This window comes from Prosopis cineraria, unplaced genomic scaffold, assembly GCF_029017545.1.
Source record: "Prosopis cineraria cultivar Desert tree isolate PC_DT_omini unplaced genomic scaffold, ASM2901754v1 PC1, whole genome shotgun sequence".
NCBI classification, from domain to species: Eukaryota; Viridiplantae; Streptophyta; class Magnoliopsida; order Fabales; family Fabaceae; genus Prosopis; species Prosopis cineraria.
In genome coordinates, this window is record NW_026555332.1 from 44892409 (window position 1) to 44913439 (window position 21031).

General features: G+C 37.3%; 5 protein-coding genes across 5 annotated transcripts; 1 reads left to right on the forward strand and 4 right to left on the reverse strand.

Moving 5' to 3' along the window:
* The first annotated feature begins 949 nt into the window (after positions 1-949).
* Positions 950-2636, forward strand: LOC129301982 (11S globulin seed storage protein Ana o 2.0101-like). The gene is made up of 4 exons (XM_054940638.1): positions 950-1299; positions 1448-1692; positions 1773-2174; positions 2250-2636. Exons 1-4 carry the CDS (start codon positions 984-986, stop codon positions 2634-2636), a joined length of 1350 nt encoding a protein of 449 aa, XP_054796613.1. The 5' UTR covers positions 950-983.
* A 973-nt stretch (positions 2637-3609) lies between these two features.
* On the reverse strand, positions 3610-5452 carry LOC129301989 (glycinin G4-like). The gene is made up of 4 exons (XM_054940648.1): positions 5158-5452; positions 4769-4992; positions 4203-4667; positions 3610-4105 (listed from the first exon to the last, which is right to left on the reverse strand). Exons 1-4 carry the CDS (start codon positions 5450-5452, stop codon positions 3710-3712), a joined length of 1380 nt encoding a protein of 459 aa, XP_054796623.1. The 3' UTR covers positions 3610-3709.
* Positions 5453-7213: 1761 nt separating this feature from the next.
* LOC129291711 (legumin A-like) lies at positions 7214-9287 on the reverse strand. The gene is made up of 4 exons (XM_054929208.1): positions 8924-9287; positions 8600-8850; positions 7853-8425; positions 7214-7761 (listed from the first exon to the last, which is right to left on the reverse strand). The coding sequence occupies exons 1-4, from the start codon at positions 9216-9218 to the stop codon at positions 7384-7386; spliced, it is 1497 nt and encodes a 498-aa protein (XP_054785183.1). The 5' UTR covers positions 9219-9287; the 3' UTR covers positions 7214-7383.
* A 994-nt stretch (positions 9288-10281) lies between these two features.
* Positions 10282-12532, reverse strand: LOC129291718 (patellin-4-like). The gene is made up of 4 exons (XM_054929221.1): positions 11481-12532; positions 11269-11393; positions 10915-11056; positions 10282-10814 (listed from the first exon to the last, which is right to left on the reverse strand). Exons 1-4 carry the CDS (start codon positions 12324-12326, stop codon positions 10551-10553), a joined length of 1377 nt encoding a protein of 458 aa, XP_054785196.1. The 5' UTR covers positions 12327-12532; the 3' UTR covers positions 10282-10550.
* A 4905-nt stretch (positions 12533-17437) lies between these two features.
* Positions 17438-20528, reverse strand: LOC129306570 (TOM1-like protein 2). The gene is made up of 4 exons (XM_054947246.1): positions 20367-20528; positions 19607-20121; positions 18509-18787; positions 17438-18063 (listed from the first exon to the last, which is right to left on the reverse strand). The coding sequence occupies exons 2-4, from the start codon at positions 20090-20092 to the stop codon at positions 17626-17628; spliced, it is 1203 nt and encodes a 400-aa protein (XP_054803221.1). The 5' UTR covers positions 20093-20121; positions 20367-20528; the 3' UTR covers positions 17438-17625.
* Between the last annotated feature and the right edge of the window lie 503 nt (positions 20529-21031).

Below are 21031 nucleotides of genomic sequence, written 5' to 3' on the forward strand. Positions count from 1 at the left end.
ATACCTCTCTACATAGGTGCCAGTGAATAAATTTTAACATGCATATTAGGTATCGCATGACCTTTGTTCTATTCATGATTTCTTTCATTTATTCTAATGAATAAATTTTCACATAGATAACCATCGTTCACGTTGCACAATAAAAAAATATCTTCGAGCCATTCGGTGTGACGACAGACTGGATTTTCTTGGAAAACTTAATACTAGTACTTTAATTTTAACGGGATGTATATAGGAGGAAAACTCTTGCTCCTATCCTATGTAAACGACCTATTGTTTCTTACGCTAATTTTCCCTATAATATGTGCATGCATCATACCGCACAACACTTAAATTGGACTAGCAAGTTACGAGGCTCTTTTCGAAAGTATGACTGATGACACTAATGGCATATGTTTGATTGTCCTCAAGTGCAGTGTCTGTTTCTACAGGAGAGAATGTTTTCATGCTTTTTTCGGTTTTCCAACAAACTTCAATATTATATATGCAATCTGTAAATAAACACCACGTTAAAGGGTCAATCATAACATCTACGTCCAACTAATAAATTTCATCGTGAAAGCCTTGCATGTTCATCAGCATCCTAAACAAATTTTCCATCCACGTCCAACTCTGACGGTAGTAGGTACAACATTCATCAAATTCATTAAAGTAATGCTATCATGAGATGCACACTCCCTGCTCAATACCCAGGAACTGCATTATTGCTACTGAATTATTGATCAACCATCTTATAGCATCCTCTGAATATTGAGCCACCTGCCCCAACACATCTAATAGGTGTAATTTCTTGAAGGGTTTGCTCGCCATGCAAGCTGCACGTCTCCTGATTCCTTCACCTTACCATCCCTACGTGTCTATCCCACCCTTCCGCTTAATCTGGTATAAATTCCAACACATGAAGATCTTCCCATATATTGCTGCCTACTTGCTACTTATTGACATATAAACGACCAAAAGCACAGACACAAACTGAAGGGGAAATGGGTAGGGCTTCGCTGGCTCTCTTGCTTTCACTGGTGTGCCTTGTTCTGATGTTGGCCAGTGACGGCGTCGCGCATCGACAGAAAATGCGAATGGAGCGGAGACCCCAGGTGGCCGAGTGCCAACTCGACCGCCTTGAGTCCCTTAAACCCGCTTATCGTATCGAATCGGAAGGTGGGCTGACTGAATCATGGAACCATAGCGACAAGATACTTCGCTGCGCTGGTGTTACCCTCGTTCGACGCACCGTTCAGCCCAAAGGCCTCGTCCTGCCTTCCTACACCAATGCTCCCCAACTCCTCTATTATGTCCGAGGTATAAGTATAACTAATAACTAACTCACTAACTGCACACGAGCGCATATATATGGTGAAAACTAAAACCCGTCACTTGAATATATTTGCGCGCGTGCGCGCGTGCGCCCTTTTTTGCATTGGCTCATGCATGCGTAATTCCTATATAGGAAGTGGGATTCAAGGGATGACCATCTTTCCTTCTTGCCCTGAGTCGTTTGAAGAGCCTGAAGAATCTGAGCGGCAAGAACACAGAGAGCAACATCAGAAGGTGCATGAAATCGGGGAAGGCGACATTATTGCCATACCGGCTGGAATAGGTTACTGGTTCTACAACAACGGTAAGACCCCACTCGTTGTCGTCATCCTCATTGACACCAGTAACGCGGACAATCAACTTGACGGAAAACCAAGAGTAAGAAACTGTGTACCTTATCTATCGAATTCCATATTGCATAATAATTGAAACATTAACAACTTGACTTGTCCATGTAGAGATTCTATCTTGCTGGGAACCCAGAAGACGAACACGGACAGGCAACTGATGGGGAGAGATCAGGTGGAAGAAATTTATTCAGCAGAATTCACGAAGACTTGTTGAGTGAGATATTCGGCGTGAGAATTGAGACGGTGACGAAGATGAAAGGTGCAGATGATCCCAGAAAGAACATTGTGTTGGTGAAGGAAGGCCTGGAAGTGGTGAGGCCAGACCCAGGGCCACGTGCCAATGGGATTGAGGAGACAATATGCACCTTGAGGGTTAGAGAGCACGTCGGTAGCGCCGCACGTGCCGATATATACACCCCACACGCCGGTCGCATCGCCACCCTCAACAGCATCAAGCTCCCTATCCTCGCCGACCTCCATCTGAGCGCCGAGAGAGGCGTTCTTTACAAAGTACGTCCTTAACTACACATATATAACAATCATGATCACACGTTATTAACGTATATGGACTTTGTTTGGATGCAGAACGGTGTTTATACGCCACATTGGAATCTGAATGCGAACAGCATAGTGTATGTGACAGGAGGGATTGGGAGAATTCAGGTGGTGAACAACGAAGGGAAGAGCGTGTTCGACGGGGAGATGGAAGAGGGAGAGGTGTTAGTGATTCCTCAGAATTTCGTGGCGGTGATGCAGGCGACTGGAGAAGAAGGGTTCGAGTGGATAGCCTTCAAGACGGCAGAGAATGCAATGATTAACACTCTAGTAGGGATATCCTCAGCCATTGGAGCTCTGCCTGTGGATGTCGTTGCCCAGATTTTCCGAGTTAGTAAAGAGGAAGCCTATAAGCTCAAAATCGGCAGGGACCAGACTTCTCTGTTTAGTGTAACCTCCCCGTCCTCATCAAAATAAGGGCTCTTTAATTTGCTTAGGCACTTGGATTTGAAATATATATATCATGTATGCCTCACGTGGTGTCGTTTTCAGTCAGGTAGATGCTTAGGTAATGAAAAATAAAAGCCCCTGTAGCAGCGGCTTGTGTGTGTGTGTGTGTGTGTTTCATCACGGCCCGTATGAAATGGTCTAGCTAGCTAGTTGAGTTTTAATTCAACAAAACATGGCTGCTATTGACTATATTCAGGGACTGCCCCTTCTTCAAATTGAACACGAGCGTGATTAATACTTGTCGATTAGGACCGTCCATCGCATAACTATAATGTCACGACGTTGTCTATGTAGTAGACGGTCGATTCTTTTTTTATTTTATTTAAAAAAATTCTAAAAAAATAATATAACGCAAGCCAAAATTGTCGCTCGTTTTGGGTGAGAAGGTCCAAACAAGGCCCTTTAGTGGATATGATAAATTCACCAAGTCACACGCTTAATTAAGCACACTTGACACCTGTACGGAATGATAAATATTTAGCTTTCTTCTGTGGTACTATGCACTGCAGTACCCTGTACTCCGCACCAGACTGAAACTATGATCGCTGCTTGGTAACATTATTATATATACTGGCCTCTTGGCTAGAGAATAAGTAATCATGATCATAATCACAAGGATCTTACATGTAGGGTAGTAATAGAATATAAATACTCGATTTTTCATAGCTATCAACAAATTAGATGGTGACTCTGGTGAATCCTTTTTTTTTTTTGTAGTGAACAAAATATATACTTTATGAGTTTTTGGGGCCAATCGATCCTTCTGTGCGATAAAGTTTATCTGTTCTGGCCAGTGGGCTTGCCTTGCTAAATTGTTGCTTTACATTCTCGAGTTTCAGATGTAGTATTAACCAAAATTAAATGATATGCAAAGTAATCGTATGGTAAAGTGACTACTTCCCTGTTATTAATAAAGAGCATATAAAGCCACCATATTAACAGAGCTCAGGCACGTGAGGCCATATTTATATTCGGTTTTCCAGCAGCCAAAACTTTATTATGTGGCATATATATATATATATATAAATATATCTACTAGTTCAGGCCTTAACAACCAAAGGTTCTTGAGATTGTGAAGGGCTGAATAAAAAGCCCTCCTCCCGAGAATGCTTGATGTCAAGCGCTTGTTGCAGGCGAAGCCCGTATACATTAGCAAGCACTTTAGCAGGAGTAGCCTCAAAGAAGGATTGCTTCCCCAGTATAGGAGTTATGATGGCCAATTCATGAGTCCTGAAACATATGAAGTCAAATCCCTCGTCCCACGCTTGATGTGCCACCGCAAAGTTCTGTGGCACCACTAGCAACTGGCCCCTTCGCAGTTCTCCATCAAACACTAACCTACCTTCCCAATTCACCACTTGTACTCCTCCTCTTCCTCTTGTCACGTATATGATGCTGTTCGCATTCACGTTCCAGTGTGGTGTGTACATTCCCCTCTGCTCATTCGAGACGTTATCACATCAAATCCTAGTTTTGATCTTGTAATTTCTTTCTCTCAAATAAATTATACTGTTTATGGTGAAAGCCACTTACCCTGTATAGCACAACATGTTGTGCACTCAATTGGAGCCTTCTCAAGATTGGGAGATCAAAGAGGCTGGTGCCGCTGATTCGTCCTGCTAGGGGGTTAAAGAAATCAGCTTGTGATGGGTCGGCGATGTTCTGGTGAATCTTTAAGCCGCAAAGGGTTTCCTCAAGGCTATTTCCACTTCCTTCTCCTTGTTGCCTCTGTTTTTCTTCTCTTTCCTCTTGTTGTCCTTGTTGAGACTGTGGCCTGCTCATAATACCAAGACCTCCTCTTACTGTTATCATTTGGTCTATTCGGGCGCTCTGAGACTGAAGGTTGCTTGCTATCTCTTCGTCTACGTTGAAAGCATCCTCCACCGACCGTGTTTCGAATCCACTTAACATATTTTTGCGTTGCTGTTGCTGCTTCCCATGCTTGCCTTGCAATGTCTCTGGGTGCTCTTCTTTTGGGTTTCCAGCAAGATAGAATCTCTGCACCCAATTAGCCACCACTCAACAAAATGTAAAAGGTGATAATAATACCATACCCTTTAAGCTTACTAATTATGCTAACAAAAGTTGAATGAGCTTACTCTTGGGTTTGGATCAAGCTGGTTTTCCTCGTTGGTGGTGTCAATGAGAGTGATGGCAACAAGTGGGGTGTCCCCATTATTGTAGGTCCAATAAGAAATTCCAACCGGAATTGCGACTATGTCACCCTCTTTAATCTCATGAAGCTTCTGGTGGCGGTCTTCTGGTTGTGGTGCGTCGTATGTTTCAGCACAACCAGGAATAGCAACTCCAATCACTCCCCTGCCTGATGTAGCCCACGCCAATTCAATAACAAATAATTAAATACATGACATATACACTCATACAAATTCAGGGGGAAAAATTGACCTTGACTTTTGTCAAAAATATGACTAGCTAATAGATAAAAATTAAAGCGAGGGAGAACATTGGTACAAGAGAATTTGTCCACCTTGGACAATGAAATGCATTTGGGCACCATTGGAATATGATGGCAAGTGGAGGGCATTGGTATAGAGGGTGCGCCTCACAACGGCGACGCCTGCGCAGCGGAGCTCTGGGTGGTTGGCGTTCCAGCTCTCAGTGACGCCAGCTTCCGACTGGACGCGGTGGTCGGGTTCCAAGGCATTGAGTCTCTCGAGTTGGCACTCGTTAAACTGCTTTTGCTCGGCCCGCCGAGCCAAGCAGACACCCAAAACCACAAGGAGAGTTGAAAAACCAAGCAGATATGTATTAGGCTTCGGCATTGCGAACTCGATTGGATTTTCCGATGAAGCGGATCACCAGGCGTTCTGATTAATTTATTGTGGCTAGGAGTTTGGTGGATGAAGGACACATCATAGAATGTGGGTTGCTGAGATTTAGACATTCTTCAGCTTGCATGGCTATGGAACCCTAATTTCTTACACCTCATGAACTCTGATGCTGGCTCCGATCGATGCTTCGTAGAATCGCATAATGATCCAATTATGATATTGTTTCTATGCGGAAGCCGGGAACCTGACCTGCTGAGTGACCAAAGGAAACGGGACCACGTAGCAGTCAGCTTGGGCCATGGATATCTATATTCACAGAGTAATTATATAAAACCCAGCAAATTGAATTAATTCAGGTGACTGTATATCCGTAGGCTTCAAAATTCGGGTCATCTTCGTTTTGTATTTAGGCATCGGAAGTTGAAATACTGATAGCAACGCGTGTTCATTTACTCTCCCTTGAATCTGACCCGTGACTCAAGCTAGGAGACAATAGTCTGCAATCTACATATGTATGGATAGGGTTTAGACAGATAGATGATGCGTAGTCATATGCAGATACTCTTGGGCGTGCATGGCTACCACTTCCCAATTTCCTTACACCTCATTGTGCTCGTAGTGCAGGTGGCTAGATCATGAATGGTCCTTATATATCGTACGTCCTTCTTGCTCGTTCATATATTATCTTTTATTCCGTCCTCTATACTTGAGTCTCAACTCATAACCTCACTCTTGTTAAGCCTTAAGCTACATCCTGAATCAAATAAATTAGTTCATAAATTAGCCATGTATATATATAATTTAATTTTAAGCCACAAGACCGCCACTGATCCTGTTAAGACCTAGACTACTACAGCTGCTCATAACTATACAAAATACAAGTGTATATATCAGCACTTCTAGTCTGTTATTGTCATTCTATATCTATACAGTCTCCTTTGGGCTAACCAGTTACCAGTTGCCATGATCACTGACCCTTCTCTTGCCTTTTTATGCTTTTCATTTGTTCAATTGGTAATCTGACGCTAGGAAACTTGCAGGATCGTCCTCTTTAAATTTCTTCGCAAATTCGACATCTGGGGAAAAAATGATCCTATATATCAGACATTTTGGGCCGCCTTCATTTATTCCATTTCCAAAGTAAAAAATTTAGTTCCTAATATTAATGTAACGAAAGAACAAGATCTTAATTTGTATTAATACACGTTTTTTAATTAGAAATTTATATTGTGATCATGTATACACGCCTTCCATGCCCCCTGCAGTGGTGGATATATGATAGGTAACAAGAGCGAGACATTTTGGGACGGATCCACTAGTATTCTTGGCCATATATGTTTTCTTAAAATCAACGTTTTAACTAAACCAGGGGCATGTGGTTGAGTGGTAAAGGCTCATCCTCCCTTAACTGAATGGCAAGGTTCGATCCCTATTTGGATATGAAAAAATGTCCTTTGGCCAGCTCTCCCATCCTTTGAGGTGCCTGACTATAGATGAATTTGAATTAGTTTGGTCATTGTTGTACTTGAAAGATGGTCTACCTAGGATACCAGATGTGTAAGGAAAAAAAAAAAAATTAATGTCCTAACTAATTAACATTGCTATACAACTTGCGCCTGTGCATATTTTTTCTTCATTTAATAAAAAAGGAATCTTTTATTATGAGATTTAATTAAAAAAAGGATTTAAAATCCCATTTCAGATAAGCCTTGTTTCCGCTACAATTTAGAAAGCGCATTAATTGAATCAGAGTTCGAAATTGTAGTACTTATATTGCATTATCATATTTAGGGGCAAAAACAGTACATCTTTTACTCTTTTACACACTCCCATAACGACAGGCTTCTGTGCCCTTTGCTTTGTTTATTTAGGATCATCTCTGGTAGACACGGGATATTATCATATTTGTAATGTTTCTAATTCTAAGCCACGGGCCTCCGAGACTGTTGTGGGGGAAGCAAGTAATGAAGCGGAATATTGTTCTTGAGCTGTCTAGCCTGCTCCCTCCTCAGCCGGTATACGCACGCTACCACTTCTTCCGGCCACGCCTGCATCTGCTCCGCCAGCGTCGACATCATGGCCATGTCGTGTGTCTTGAATGCCACGAACGAGAATTGGTTGCTCTCTGACCTAATCGCCACCGCATAGTTCTGTGGCACCGTCAGCACTTCTCCCTGTCGCAGCTCCTGGTTGTAGACCAACTTCCCATTGGAATCCACCACCTGAACCTCAGCCCTTCCCTCTAGTGCGTAAACTATGCTGTGAGCGTTCAAGTTGTAGTGTGGCACGTATAAAGCATTCTGAAACCCCAACACTTCATTCATATCAATCGTTATAGTTCAAATGAAATGATTTTGTCATAAGGAAGAGGGGTTTTGATGGAATGATTACCCTGCGGATTGAACCGAACTCAGCACTGAGCTTGAGCAACTTGAGAACACGGAGGTCATAACTAGTGACGGTCTTGAGGCTACCAGCTTGAGGATGGTGGATGTCAGGGGATGCGGAAGGTCCGATGTTCTGGTGAAGTCTGAGGCTACACAATGTCTCCTCCAAGCCATTGTCGCTTCCGCTCTCTCCTTCGCGTCCTTCCTGGCCTCTCTCCTGCTGCTTTGATTGTTGTTGTTCCTCGCCCTCAAGTTCTTCATCCTCTTGCTCTCCTTTCTGTTTCCTTGGTCGTTGTGTCCTGGAAGGTGGGTGGAAGATGTGGAGACCGCTGCCACTCACTCTGATTATGCCTCCCTCACTCTTAACGTTCTTTTGTTGGATCTCACCGACTATCTCCTCGTCCGTGTTCAAGGCTTGAGCCAGCAAAGCCCTGTCGAATGCACTGACCACGTTGTCACTACCTCTCTGCTGTTGTTGGCCTTCTTGATGACTACCATGTTGTCGTTCTTCTTCCTCAAGCTGTTGTTGCTGATATCGCAGAAATTCTTGCTCGTGGTTCCCAGCAAGATAAAATTTCTGCCATCAAGTGTCAAACAAACAAAAGTTAAAATTAAGCTACTCTTTTGGTTCTATTTGTCATATCACAAATTACAAAATGAAAGAGAACACATCGATAAAGAATTAGTTGGCAATTAATTGAGGCCAGGATAGTTGAAGAAAAAGATGAATGTGTCATTTGATTATGATTACCCTGGGCATCCTATCAAGCTGGTTGATGTAGTTGCTGGTATCAAGGAGAGATATGGCTTCAACGGGATCATTCTCGTTGTTGTACATCCAGAAAGCAAGACCCGGCGGCACCGCTATCAGATCACCTTGCTCGAATTGCCGGATTTTCTGGTGACGATCTCGGGACCTCCAGATCTTTCCGGACTCTGACAGTTGTGCCTCCTCGTATGTGTTAGCACACCCAGGAATCACAATCCCAAACATTCCTCTACCTGCATTTATATGAATGAATTGATGTATGTGTGTCTGTCTTTAATACGACATGGCAGTGTTAGTATTACTTGCCTCTTTGGATGTAAATGAGTTGGGGAGAATTGGAGTAAGAAGGAATCTTAAGGGCGTGTTGTTCCAAGATGCAGCGAGTCAGTGCCACACCAGCACACCGGAACTGCTTGTGGTTGGGGTTCCATGTCTCAACCCGACCGGCTTCCGACTTAATTACGTTATCCGGTTGCAGAGACTCAAGCTGGTCCAACTGGCACTCATTTTGCTGTGGCTGCTCCCGGAAAGTGAAGCAGCTACCCAGAACCAAAAACGAATACCAAAGGCAAAGAGAGAGCGAATTAGAAAGCTTAGCCATGATTGCGTTTCCTTGCTGGTGAAGCGGAGAACCCCTAGGGTATGTGGGTGTGATTTATGGTGAAAACGAGAGGGGTGAGTGAGGGACACGTCAGAAGGTGGGCTGTCGAGGTTAAGACATTCTTCAGCATGCATGGCTATGAAACCTTAATGAGTTACACCTCATATAAATGAGGTTGGCTTTTACATTCTTCTCCTATAAGGCAACGAAGACATGCCACTATTCGTATCTGATGCAGCAGTGATACCTCTTGCCCACAACCTTATACGGCCCAATCAAACATTATCAGGGACCATATATCTATGCTTGACAGTTGACACCTCCATCACTTGAATTTATTATATCTCCCTCCCTCCGATCCTTTTTACATTGAATCAGTTTCATGAGGATAGATGTTGGAGGATAATGATGGGCTATTTGTCCGCGATCAGTTACTTTACCAGTTGGGTGTAATCTTATGGTGCTTTGGTGGGAATTTACCTGCTGTTTCTGAATGTGGTTCATAGTTGTTTATTACGGTCTCTGTTCAGTGCCGTGATTTAACTTCTTATCGAATCTATAGGTTGAAATTTCTTGCAGAAGTCTATGTTTCAAGTTTCGAGGTGTGAAAGCATGCACATTCGTGTAATGAAGTTCTGAAGCCACATTAATCATTTATTACCTTGTTTCAGCATTTCCAGTATCCTGATCCATATAAGCTCCTTTAATTTTAAACTGCCGTCTTTATATGCAAAACTCGGAAATCTTAAACAATTTTCAAGAAATGTTAAATTTGAATATTTAACTGTCAAGCACATATGGAATATTACAATAATTAATTCACGACATGCAACTTAATTGAAAGATGCAGATTCGAATTTTTCTTGAGGGTGTAGGAAATCTTTTTCTTTTTTCCCTGTTCAAGCATATTTAAGCTCTCATAAAGATATAGCTGCGAGAAACTTCGATTGTCAAATTTAAAATAATTCTTAACATGATATTATAACTTTTATAACCTTATTAGTTAGAAACTCGAAAATCGCTATCCAACTTAAGAATATTTCACAACACATCCGAAACAAAATTTCATAAGGAATAATTTTTGACCATGCGAAGATACAGGATTCTTATAAATCATACAGTACAACGTAACTAGACACTATCACATGCGATTTCTATTTCAAGCTCAATGTAGGAAAGAATCCTGTACAAATATACAATATTGGACATAGACAATCAATTCTGGTAATCAACAACTTGTTAGACAACCTATTCAATCAACCCACGTATGGTTGCTTCAGAGCCACTTGGAAACTACGAGCTTCAAATTCAGCTTAAGCCATCTGTTGTGGATCATTTCAAAAAGATGAACATGGGGACAGTAGTTACAGCTTTAGATCTATAGCACATTCTCTTCTTCTTGAAGGTTCCATTTCCAACTGTAATCACAATCTTCCCAGGTTCATTTATGTAAAAGGAATTTCTTATACTATCACCCATTCTCTTTTGGTTCTGCAGCAATATAATGTATGAGCCTTCATCCTCTGGAATAAATTCTTCCTTGTACGACACTTCCCATCCCACCACAGTTACATCCCAGATTAGTGTCACTCCAGGCTAGACGCACATCCCAATTCCCAAACATCGAAATTTTTATGAGTGAAAATTAGGTCATAGGAACTTTGGTATGAAAGCGTCATAATAAAGTTGGGCTCACCTCATGCACTGGAATTTCAACTGTAGAAATTGTATTTCCTCTGATTTTGTGTTCTAAGGTTTTATCCACGGGGGAGAAATCTTGGTCATTTTTCCTCTTGAGACCTCCATATTCAACTGGAAGATGTTCTGGGGCTATGAACCTTTTTCAGGTTATTGAGAAAATAGTCAGGATGATAGCGTTTATTAATGAATAAAATAACTCCCATAATTTTCCTTATATCCCCCCTGCTGGAACTTATTCAGGAATACTATGATATAGCTGTATTGTAACTTTTTTCTCTGTAATATAATTGATATTTCTTTAAAAAAATAATGGAAAATATAAGATGGGAAAAATGGATAGAAAGCTCACTTGAGGAGTGTCTGTGTGGCTCTAGGTGGTCTAGTCAACGTGAACTCTTTTTCACTTTTATGACTCGTGAACCGTGAGAATAGCAATTGGGAGGTGTAGAACCAAAATGGAGCATTTACAACTATCTGTATATATGCCCAAAAACAGAAATTTCAATGTCAGTTAGATTTCAGAAAATCAAAATCCTAATAAGCAGTTGTTTTGATACCAACCTCTCTATAAATGGTTTCAGGATAGTAGTTTTGAAACAGAGCCAAAGTTTTCTTGCTGACTGAATTGAGCTCCTTCATTACGTGCTTCGGTGTGTCATTCAAATCAATAATCTGAACCATGGAATCCACCCCTCCTTCTCTGAAGTTCAGCTTCTTCATGCTCTTCTCCATGAATTGGATCCTCCACCTCAAATACTTGTCATGTTCCTTTTCTGTCCCGAAGGCTTTCTTATACAGCTCCTTGTTCTTGAAAACCCCATAAACGAGGTAACACACAGGACGACCCTCTTTGTCCCTGCTGTTTATGTACATAGATTTTGCATACTCAGAAACCAAATCCTCGTCGAGGATTGTGTCAATGTTGTTTTCCTTTCGCCATATCATGGTCTTCTGTAGCATCTCAAAGGCATCAGAAACGCATAAATCTTTGGCTTTCAAGAACTTCAACAAAACCGAATCGGTACCCTCATGAGCCTTACTGGGCAACAATGGGATGCCCCAGAGAGTAATTTCTCTCAATTCTTCCGCGGCTAACGCTCTTTCTCCAAGCGAGAGTCTCTGGTCTGATTCGCCTAACAAGTAGTTGCCAAGAATGGAATCTTCAACCTTGCATCGAAATTCCAACAACGCCTTCTTGGTTTTAAGCTTGAGTTCGGCAGGGCTTGGGTTTCCATCTGGCTGGGCGGCGAATTCGTGGTCCTCTATTTCAGAATCAGGGTCGTCATGGGGCCTTTCCCTATCAGCAAGATCCGGGCCCTTGAGGGTTCTCTCATCTTTGATGAAATACACATCCTTCGCTATGATCGGGGCCTTCCGGACTTCGCTTTCATCATCGGTGTCGTTCATGGCGAAATGTCAGAATTCCGGCGCGATGAAATGCCGGAAAACTGAACGAAGGAGGTGGGAAGATTGGAAGGAGTGGACAGAGAAGGAAGGAAGGAAGGAAGATGGGAGATTCACGAAGGCATTGGTGTTCATGGAGAGAACCAGCGAATTCTCAACCGTTGCTTGACAAGCGCCAAATTTAGAGTTGGGGCTGTGAGTGTGAATCATTTTATGTGAAAAGCATGAATATAAGAAGTGAGTTTCTCTTTAACTATCGTAGACCTCTCGTTCTTTTTCTCAAAAAAAGTTGTTTCGTGTGCAATCTTCGCTTTCGATTTTTTTTTTCCATGAAAAAATGAAAGCTTTTGTACACAATGATGATGATGATGATATATATATATATATATATATACTTTTATATTTTTCAAAGTTAATTTTTAATTTAAAATATAAAATATTTTATAATAATTAAGAATCTATTTGAATTTTAATTGGACATAACTGATTATAAAATAATTAATTAATATAATTAATTTTAATTATAATTAATTATATTATAATACAATCTATTTGAATATTATTTTTTAAAAATTAATTTTAATATAATTAAAAATGTTTAAATAATTTGATCCAAATTAAATTTAGCTGTATAACTTATTACAAAGGATATTATTTTTTTAAATTAAATTATTAATAAAGTTATATATAATATTATTAAATTTTTTTAATTTTATTTAAAAAGTAAAATATTTTTAACTTATATATTTGATTAATTATAATTGTTTAAATTATAAAATATTAACATTTTACCTATATTTTTATGATAGGATGCAATCACAGTATTGAAAAATGTGGAGTGGATGGATAGTGACACAATCTAATGAGGTAGCTTCACAACTTCCCTTTATCATTTTATTGGCTTAAAACGATTTCTCATCCAATTATTCAAAAATAAAGAGGCCTAATTGATTATTTGATTTAAGAAAATTTGTGAGGTAACTTATTACAAAATGTTATTTTGCCTATATAATTGATTATTTGATTAATTATGCTATTTCGGCAAAAAAAATTTCAAACCATGGTTTCCTCCCAAATACTCCCTCCTTTCCTATAAATAAAATATTTTTAACTGAATCTCACATATCAATAAATATTTATTATTTAATTAAATTCACATAAAATACAATAATTTTCAGTGTTATCTCTAATAATATCATAATTAATATCATGATTGTGGCAGAAAAAATATATAATTAATGATCTATTTTATTATCCAAGACAAGGATAAAATTATCTAATTACTCAAAAATATCATTGTCACCCTTTATATTTAGGAACAAAATAAGCTTTTAAAAACACCTTATATATAAGAACGGAGGGAGTAATCAATTATTTGGGCAAACCAAATAAGCAATAAACCATTTTTTTCTAATTTTAACTCTTCTTCATTAGTGTGAAGGTTTTTAATATGGTTTAATTATTATTTAAAATCAAAGGTAAAAATAAAAGTATCTCTCACTTTTTTATGATATAAAAAAATTAACTTTTTTTTAATATGCATGACCCGACTAAATGTCTTATAATAAGGATCAAAGGAAGTATATATGTTAGATAAGAAATATATAACTATTAATCCTTATAATTTTAATGTGTTTTGATATAGGTTTTGTAGTTATTTTTAATTGTTAGGGATCCTTTCAATTTATTTTGTCTACAATGTTAATACCTTTATTTTAAAACATGTTCATGAGAATGAAGAGATGACACTAACAATATTAAATATATTGACTTGTGATTAATATTGTTAATATGTGCGGAGATAAAATTATAATTCAATAGATTGAAACATATTCCTCTAGTTCTATTTATAAGGTAAAGAGAAAAAAAAATTGATTCTATTTATAAGGTACTTATCAATTTTCAACGTTCCTCTTTATATTTTTACTTTTATTAAATGCTTTAAATAAAAATATTAGTAATGAGATTTAAGAACACATATTAGGAATAAAGTGAAAACTTATTAAATTTTAAAACAAGGTTAATAAAGTTTAAAGTTTTCTTTAATTTCGATAAAATATGCTAAAAGTGATTTATAAATAAAACTAGAGTAAGTAAAACATTAGAATGAGATGAACAATAGAGTTAATATACTAAATCATAATTTTATACTGGTACAAATTAACAGTATTAATCATATGTCATCATATTTAACACCATTATTGTTATTCTTTCTTCATTCTGGGCATATTCAAAAATAAATAGATTGACATTATAAACAAGATAAACTATATCCTTGAGCAACGAGAACAAAATTATAAAGACCTAAATCAAATCACTTTAAAACTCAATAATTATATTTTTTGTTAGATAATACAACTTTCCATCTCAAGTAATATTAATCCTCTGCTGCACTTCTAACTTTCAAGGGTTCAAAAGTCAGAACCAATTGAGTAAAAAATAACTTTGAAAATGTCGGAGAAATGAAAATACACAAAGGAAAGAATTCCATTATCATCACCCCTGAGGGTGTTTAGCTTGTACTTATCTCAATTGGCTCAATATCATCTCAATCATATTAGAAGAGGTCTCATTTTGTCTCGAAAACAATTGAGATGAAACATGTGATTACCATTGGGATATCTCATCCTGAATATTATATATATATATATATATATTTCAAAATATACATTAAATACATTAATTATATTAATATAATTTATATTTATATTAATTATATCAATTATAATTTCAATAGTTGCAATTCTTATATAAAAATAAATTTTTGTTATATTGATAATTTTAATGACATAGAGAAAACAAGACGATATCTTTTTTTATAATATATTAATTATATTAATATAATTTATTCTTATATCTATCTATTTAATAAATTTTATTTATATTGTATTTGTTGTTTTATTTTTAGAAGAGTAATTATCTTAACACATCTCAACTAAAATAGAAGAACAATGATTTGATGTCGTGTTTAGCTTTCCTATTACTACTCTGATAACCTAGAGATCACTTGCAATTACTATCATAATGTGTAGTTGTGATTAATGCAATTCAATAATTGACTTTAAATTGTTGTGATTTATATAATTGTGTTGTTTTAATTTTAAACTTAATAAATTATATAATTTAAAATTTTAATGAATATTATTATCTAAATATTTTTCTAATATTATTTAATTTATCAAGATGGTGGGACATCCTGATCTCGTCCCACTCATGTCCTCCTGATTCTTAACAGGACAAGATGAGATATGAGATAAAAATTTAATTCTAATTTTTTTTGAGGATAGGACACAGGACATAGGTGTTCCAATCTTGTCCCATCCCACAAACACCTTGGTTAGTAGTTACCCCATATTTCATGAATAAAAAAATAAAAATAAGACACTAAAAATGCTCTCAAGCTATCCTACAGCTTTGTCAAAAATTCTAAACAACTTGGAAACCACTGATACAGATATCATTCAGGCACATAGATTTGTTTTTTTTTTTTTTTTAAATTCCTTCTTTAACTCTTCTCGATCGTAGTAGTTATTTTTCTTCCTGTTAAAAATAGAACCATGCAGGATTCTCATCCGCTTGCATTTGTAAAAACATGAATAAAAAAATTAATATATGTGTTTGTGTTTGTAGAATTTGAGATGAATGACTAATGAATGATCAATTAAATAATGAACGCCCACAACTAATAATGACTTGTACGTACAAAGACTTGTGATGACACAAAATAACTTGCACCTCTTCTGCATAACGCAAACTCCGCACTGTTCTTTCAATTTCCGATGTCAAGACATCCATTATTTGCCCAAATTTAGTTTCCAGGTTCCATTGGATTTGACACAGTACGAAGGCTAATCTGTTATTGTTTACATTTTTTTTTATTTTTGCGTTACTTCTGATAGACTTACTATAACGATAATTGCGCCCCAAAAAAATAAAAAAGATTATAAAGAAATGCTAACCTTAGAATTGTATTTTATTTTACCGCTTCGTTCTTCCATTAATCTCGGATATTTCTACTCAAAAAGATCCAGAAAAGAAAAGGAGGCAGGACGAAAAAACCAAAACAGGAAAGTAGTAAGGATCTGTTATTGTCAATATTTCTTTTTCTTCTTCTTTACCAACGTTCCTGTTAGTAATTCAAACTAGGTTTTATGCGGTGGCTAGATACTTGGATTTAGTACTTGGTTGTTAAAGATATCGAATGTATTCCTGTTAGTATGATTAGATTTTCTTTCGGGACGTTGCGCAAAAAGGGACCGAAAGTAAACCCCAAAAATATATTTTATATATATGTGTGTGTATATATATATATATAACATGTAGATATAAATGCAGAGCGAAAACAAAAGATTTTGGTTTGTTAGATCTGTGTAATGGCTAACGTTAAAGATATTTACAGTTATGATGTAATTCATCGATGACACTGACATGTAAAGTGGTGAATAAATTGAATAATTGCGTTTGTATTTTACTCTCAATCAATTGATACCAGAGTAATTTCGAATTTCGATCATTAAGAGACGGAAGAGGGGTCGTAGGACACTAGGATGGTAACAATTTTAACCATGCATAAAAATAAACGAATCAGGGTTCAGGAAAAGGGTCCTGATACACCATATCCCAAATGCGTGAAAATACCACGTAATGTGCTGCTCGGTTGAAGATTAGATACAATCCCATCTTGGTGGGATTGATTAGTTTCTGTCCAATTTATAGAATTTGAATTAAGTGAATAATCTAAATTCAGTCACTCAACGAGTATTTTATATAGCATGATAAAAATCATTCAACTTAATTAAATAGTTAAAAAAAAACTATTCTACAATACTTAAAAAATATCAAATCTCAATTTTTTTGAAGAGAGTATTATAAAAAGTGTTTTGATTGTAAAAATTGTTTTAAATTTTTGAAGAAATCAGATCTAAATCCTTGATTTATATTTGTCTGCTTTTTTTGGTTTACATCAATTATTGAGGTCTCTGGTGCTATAGGATATTTCTATTTTCTAGAGTCTGAACAAAGGGTCATAAAGTACAACTACCGTTATTTTACTCCTTGCGCTAAACTACACATTTTAGATTGAAACGAGGACGCACATAACTAGAGACCGTGAATCAAGTCACAAGAAACACGCATGATATCCCAATTAGATATAAAGTTTCACAGGCGTTCAGGGAGAAACTCCGGCCACTTTCATGTTCTAGAGATACGGTCAACAGCACGAAAGAACCAAAAGCTACTACTAAGATATGGACAGCGATAAAATTTAATGCTACACGAACCATGCCGACTTCCTCTTTCCTTATTCAGCATCTCTCTTGCCGCTCAATTCAGCATCCTTGTCTTTTGCGCAATTCGTTGTGTTGGCCTCACAGTGATTATAAACAACAGTAGTAGAATTGACCTCAGAAGCGTCGGGCTTATTGGACACCTTCCTCTGAAGTCTATCAGCAGCATCTGACTCACGAGGTTCATCACCTTCAACGCTTTCAGGTGGTCCGATGGGATTTTGAACAGCTTCTGCAACATGCTTCGTGGTATCAGCTGCTACATATGGTTGTGCTCTAGAGTCTTGGGCAGCTTCCGACTCCTCGTACTTGGAAACTACTTGTTGTAGCTCATCATTAAGGTTCAAAGCCTCAAAAAGTGTTCCCTCATCATCAGCGGTGCTTTCAACAATCACCTTAATGACAGATAGTGACTGCCTGCACTTTTCCAACAAGCTCACAGTCACATCTTCCTGCAACCATGCGCCATTTTTGATAAATTCTATCAGTGAAGAATTATTCTATCTATTTAGCGATATAGGAAATACCAGTGACTCACAGAAAAAAGGGGGCAAACGTTTCATAAGTTAATGAAATTTTCATACCTAAAAAATGACACCGTTATCATGACTAATTGGACATTTTAAGCACTAAAGTATCTGCAATTGACCATTACTCTTGCCTTGAAAAGCATGTAGCTTCTTTCCCATAATTTCACTCTTCAAAGTCTACAAACAAAGGACTCCATATTTATAAAACGATTTACACCATCTTCCCATAATGCTGCTATGGATTTACATTTCATGCATATGTTTATATAAACATCTGTTAAGAGGAGATACCAGCACACAAGAACAAACATGCACAAAGCACTAAAACTCACAGAATGCTGACTTCCTTTAACTTCAGAAGGTTTACCTTCAACAATTTTGGCTCTGCTCCAGAATTTAATATGGTAGAGAGTAATTCAAGACTGTTTCGAGCAATGACAAGATGCTCCTTTTTCTCTTCAACCGATAGGCTTCTGGGACTAGAAGAGAAACCAGATCTATTCATCACATGAAATGCAGCATCAGGAATAGGATAACTTTCAGGAGGATCTAATGAATCTTCATGTACATGAGACTCCAAGGAATATGGAACATGCGCTGAATTTTCTCCATCTATCTCCAGAGGCAAACTTCTTCCTTTCAGGCTCTGCCATCAACCAGTAGGGGGTAAAATTTAATAATACACATGACACAGCAAAATACAGCAGAATAAAAACAGCCAATTAAAGAAAGACAAAGAGAGGCTCTCTACTTGATGGATTAGAGAGAGTTGAAAGCAAGTGAGAAAGTGGAGGCTTATGCTGCAAGCACTCCTAATAAGAAAATACTCAGGGTTGCCTGGGAAGGGCTATTCCAATCAAGATTATACAACAGTATACAACAATGGCTGCGAGCTATAGAAGACAGGAAAAATCAACAAAGTAATCAAGTTATAAAACCATGACAAAGTTGCTTCTCCGAAGCCAGATAAAAAGGCACGGGAATTTACTTTTTTTTTAAAAAAAAAAAACAACTCCATTTAATAGTTTCTTAAGAAGAAAACATTCTAACATTTCTTATGAAATCTTTATTTAAATAAATGAATTTAGTTGAAACAAACTTGTTTTGGCATACTTCCATAGTAGATCTAAGGCCAACTGTTGTGGGCATCAGAAGCTACTGTTTTCCCCCACTTTCCTCTTATTTGTGAGTTATGCACTTATTGATATTGATCTGCATAATGTATCGTATTTTAATCCTGGATTGCCAAATGTCCGGCTAAAAAATAAGTTCATTGAAAGGGCTAGAGTCCATAATAAAAAAATATATAAACAAGTTCGTCTACAGGATCCCAGAAAAGCAAACAAAAAGAATCAATACAAGAAATTCAGTGAGTTGTTAGTATAATAACAACATAAAAGGACAAGGAAAAACGGATCAGTAAGCATCTAGACCAACTCATAACACATTAAGTAAAAACGCTCACCATATAGGTTTGACGAAACACCGGTAGGTAGGCAAGATCCCCTGACTCTCCCCAAGCCCTGATCAACTGCAAGGCCCTTCTTCTATTCTGATGATCTGTTAGTGGATTATCAATCATTCGAACCATATCTTCAAGCACCTTCTCTGATGCCACCTCAGAAAACACTTTCTCACAATTCATAGTACAGGCTTCCAGCAAGTCAAGACTCAGCCTCTGGCTCACTGGGTTCTTGCTTGAAATCTTCTTCTTTATGGCCTTCACAATCTCGGATCCATTAAATTCTCCACTATTGATCATTGCACATATCCTCAAATTCATACCCCAGTTGGGTTCCTCTAGGGTCTCCGATGTTGCTTCGTCAACCATCTTTGATTCAGGAGTAGGGGTTTGCAAAATTTCCTTCATTTTGTCACTAACAATTCGACCCATTTGAGCTCCACTCGTCTTCAGCTTCTCACCCAATTGAGCTAGATTCAACTTGTCCATTATTTGAACAGATTTCACAGTCCACAAGCCTAATGGGTTAAAAAAAAAAAAACAATATATGAAGACGTGAAAATGAGGGATAAACACAAAGATCGGCTCATTCATTGACACTAGAGTGAAAACACCGCTGAGGTTCATCATGAAGGGAAAAATAAATAACACATTTCGCACCGACTAATTCGTTTCCAAAATCCGATGATATTTATATTGTCAACCAGGATGAACGAAAAAGGGGAATAACAACATATTTATAGCGTTATGACCATCCACAAACCTGGAATTGAATTGTCGAGGAACTCAAGTTGTGAGAGTAGACGAGGGGATCAAACCAAGTTACCAACAGGGTTGTCACTGCAATCAGGAAGTTACGCCTTTGAACTCTGTGAGCGAACACTTGATAAAATCTTCTCACAGGAGAGCAAACTGACAAACATGTTTTGACAGGGGGAGAGAGAGACAGAGATATTGGATTTCGCGGCGGTCGCGGATTTTGGTGGGCCAGAAGTTCGACCCATTCTCTCATTCTGGACGTTCGATCTTGTGCATAAATAAATGCGAGAGTGACACGACTGAATCACACGGGATAAGCGTGTCCCTGTGAAATTTAGTTTCTTTTCCCCATTGATTAATGAAATTAATTTTATTATTTATATATTCCTTCCATTAAAATATATAAAATATTTTTAATTAAATTTTATTTAATAAAATTATTACATATTTTTAAATCAATCACATTTTTTTATATTTATTCATATTAAATATTTTATAATAAATATAAAATTATTATTAATAAAAATATTTTTTAAAAAAAATAATTACATCTTAAAATATTAAAAAATTTATATTTTATAACATTTAATTTTTAAAAAAATATTTTATATTTTTAAACAAATGAAATATATATATATACATATATATATATATATATAATTAGAAATT

Excerpts from the sequence above, each read along its gene's own strand:
- LOC129301982 (XM_054940638.1), top strand. The coding sequence starts at position 984 with ATGGGTAGGGCTTCGCTGGCTCTCTTGCTTTCACTGGTGTGCCTTGTT. Across the intron at positions 1,300-1,447 it reads ACTCCTCTATTATGTCCGAG|GAAGTGGGATTCAAGGGATG; the intron begins GTATAAGTATAA and ends ATTCCTATATAG. Across the intron at positions 1,693-1,772 it reads AACTTGACGGAAAACCAAGA|AGATTCTATCTTGCTGGGAA; the intron begins GTAAGAAACTGT and ends TTGTCCATGTAG.
- LOC129301989 (XM_054940648.1), bottom strand. The coding sequence starts at position 5,452 with ATGCCGAAGCCTAATACATATCTGCTTGGTTTTTCAACTCTCCTTGTG. Across the intron at positions 4,668-4,768 it reads AGCTTGATCCAAACCCAAGA|AGATTCTATCTTGCTGGAAA; the intron begins GTAAGCTCATTC and ends AATTGGGTGCAG. Across the intron at positions 4,106-4,202 it reads AACATGTTGTGCTATACAGG|AGGGGAATGTACACACCACA; the intron begins GTAAGTGGCTTT and ends TCGAATGAGCAG.
- LOC129291711 (XM_054929208.1), bottom strand. The coding sequence starts at position 9,218 with ATGGCTAAGCTTTCTAATTCGCTCTCTCTTTGCCTTTGGTATTCGTTT. Across the intron at positions 8,426-8,599 it reads AGCTTGATAGGATGCCCAGG|AAATTTTATCTTGCTGGGAA; the intron begins GTAATCATAATC and ends ACTTGATGGCAG. Across the intron at positions 7,762-7,852 it reads AGTTCGGTTCAATCCGCAGG|AATGCTTTATACGTGCCACA; the intron begins GTAATCATTCCA and ends TTGGGGTTTCAG.
- LOC129291718 (XM_054929221.1), bottom strand. The coding sequence starts at position 12,326 with ATGAACGACACCGATGATGAAAGCGAAGTCCGGAAGGCCCCGATCATA. Across the intron at positions 11,394-11,480 it reads CTGAAACCATTTATAGAGAG|ATAGTTGTAAATGCTCCATT; the intron begins GTTGGTATCAAA and ends GCATATATACAG. Across the intron at positions 10,815-10,914 it reads TTGAAATTCCAGTGCATGAG|CCTGGAGTGACACTAATCTG; the intron begins GTGAGCCCAACT and ends ATGTGCGTCTAG.
- LOC129306570 (XM_054947246.1), bottom strand. The coding sequence starts at position 20,092 with ATGGACAAGTTGAATCTAGCTCAATTGGGTGAGAAGCTGAAGACGAGT. Across the intron at positions 18,788-19,606 it reads TGTTTCGTCAAACCTATATG|AGCCTGAAAGGAAGAAGTTT; the intron begins GTGAGCGTTTTT and ends GGTTGATGGCAG. Across the intron at positions 18,064-18,508 it reads CAGAGCCAAAATTGTTGAAG|GAAGATGTGACTGTGAGCTT; the intron begins GTAAACCTTCTG and ends GCATGGTTGCAG.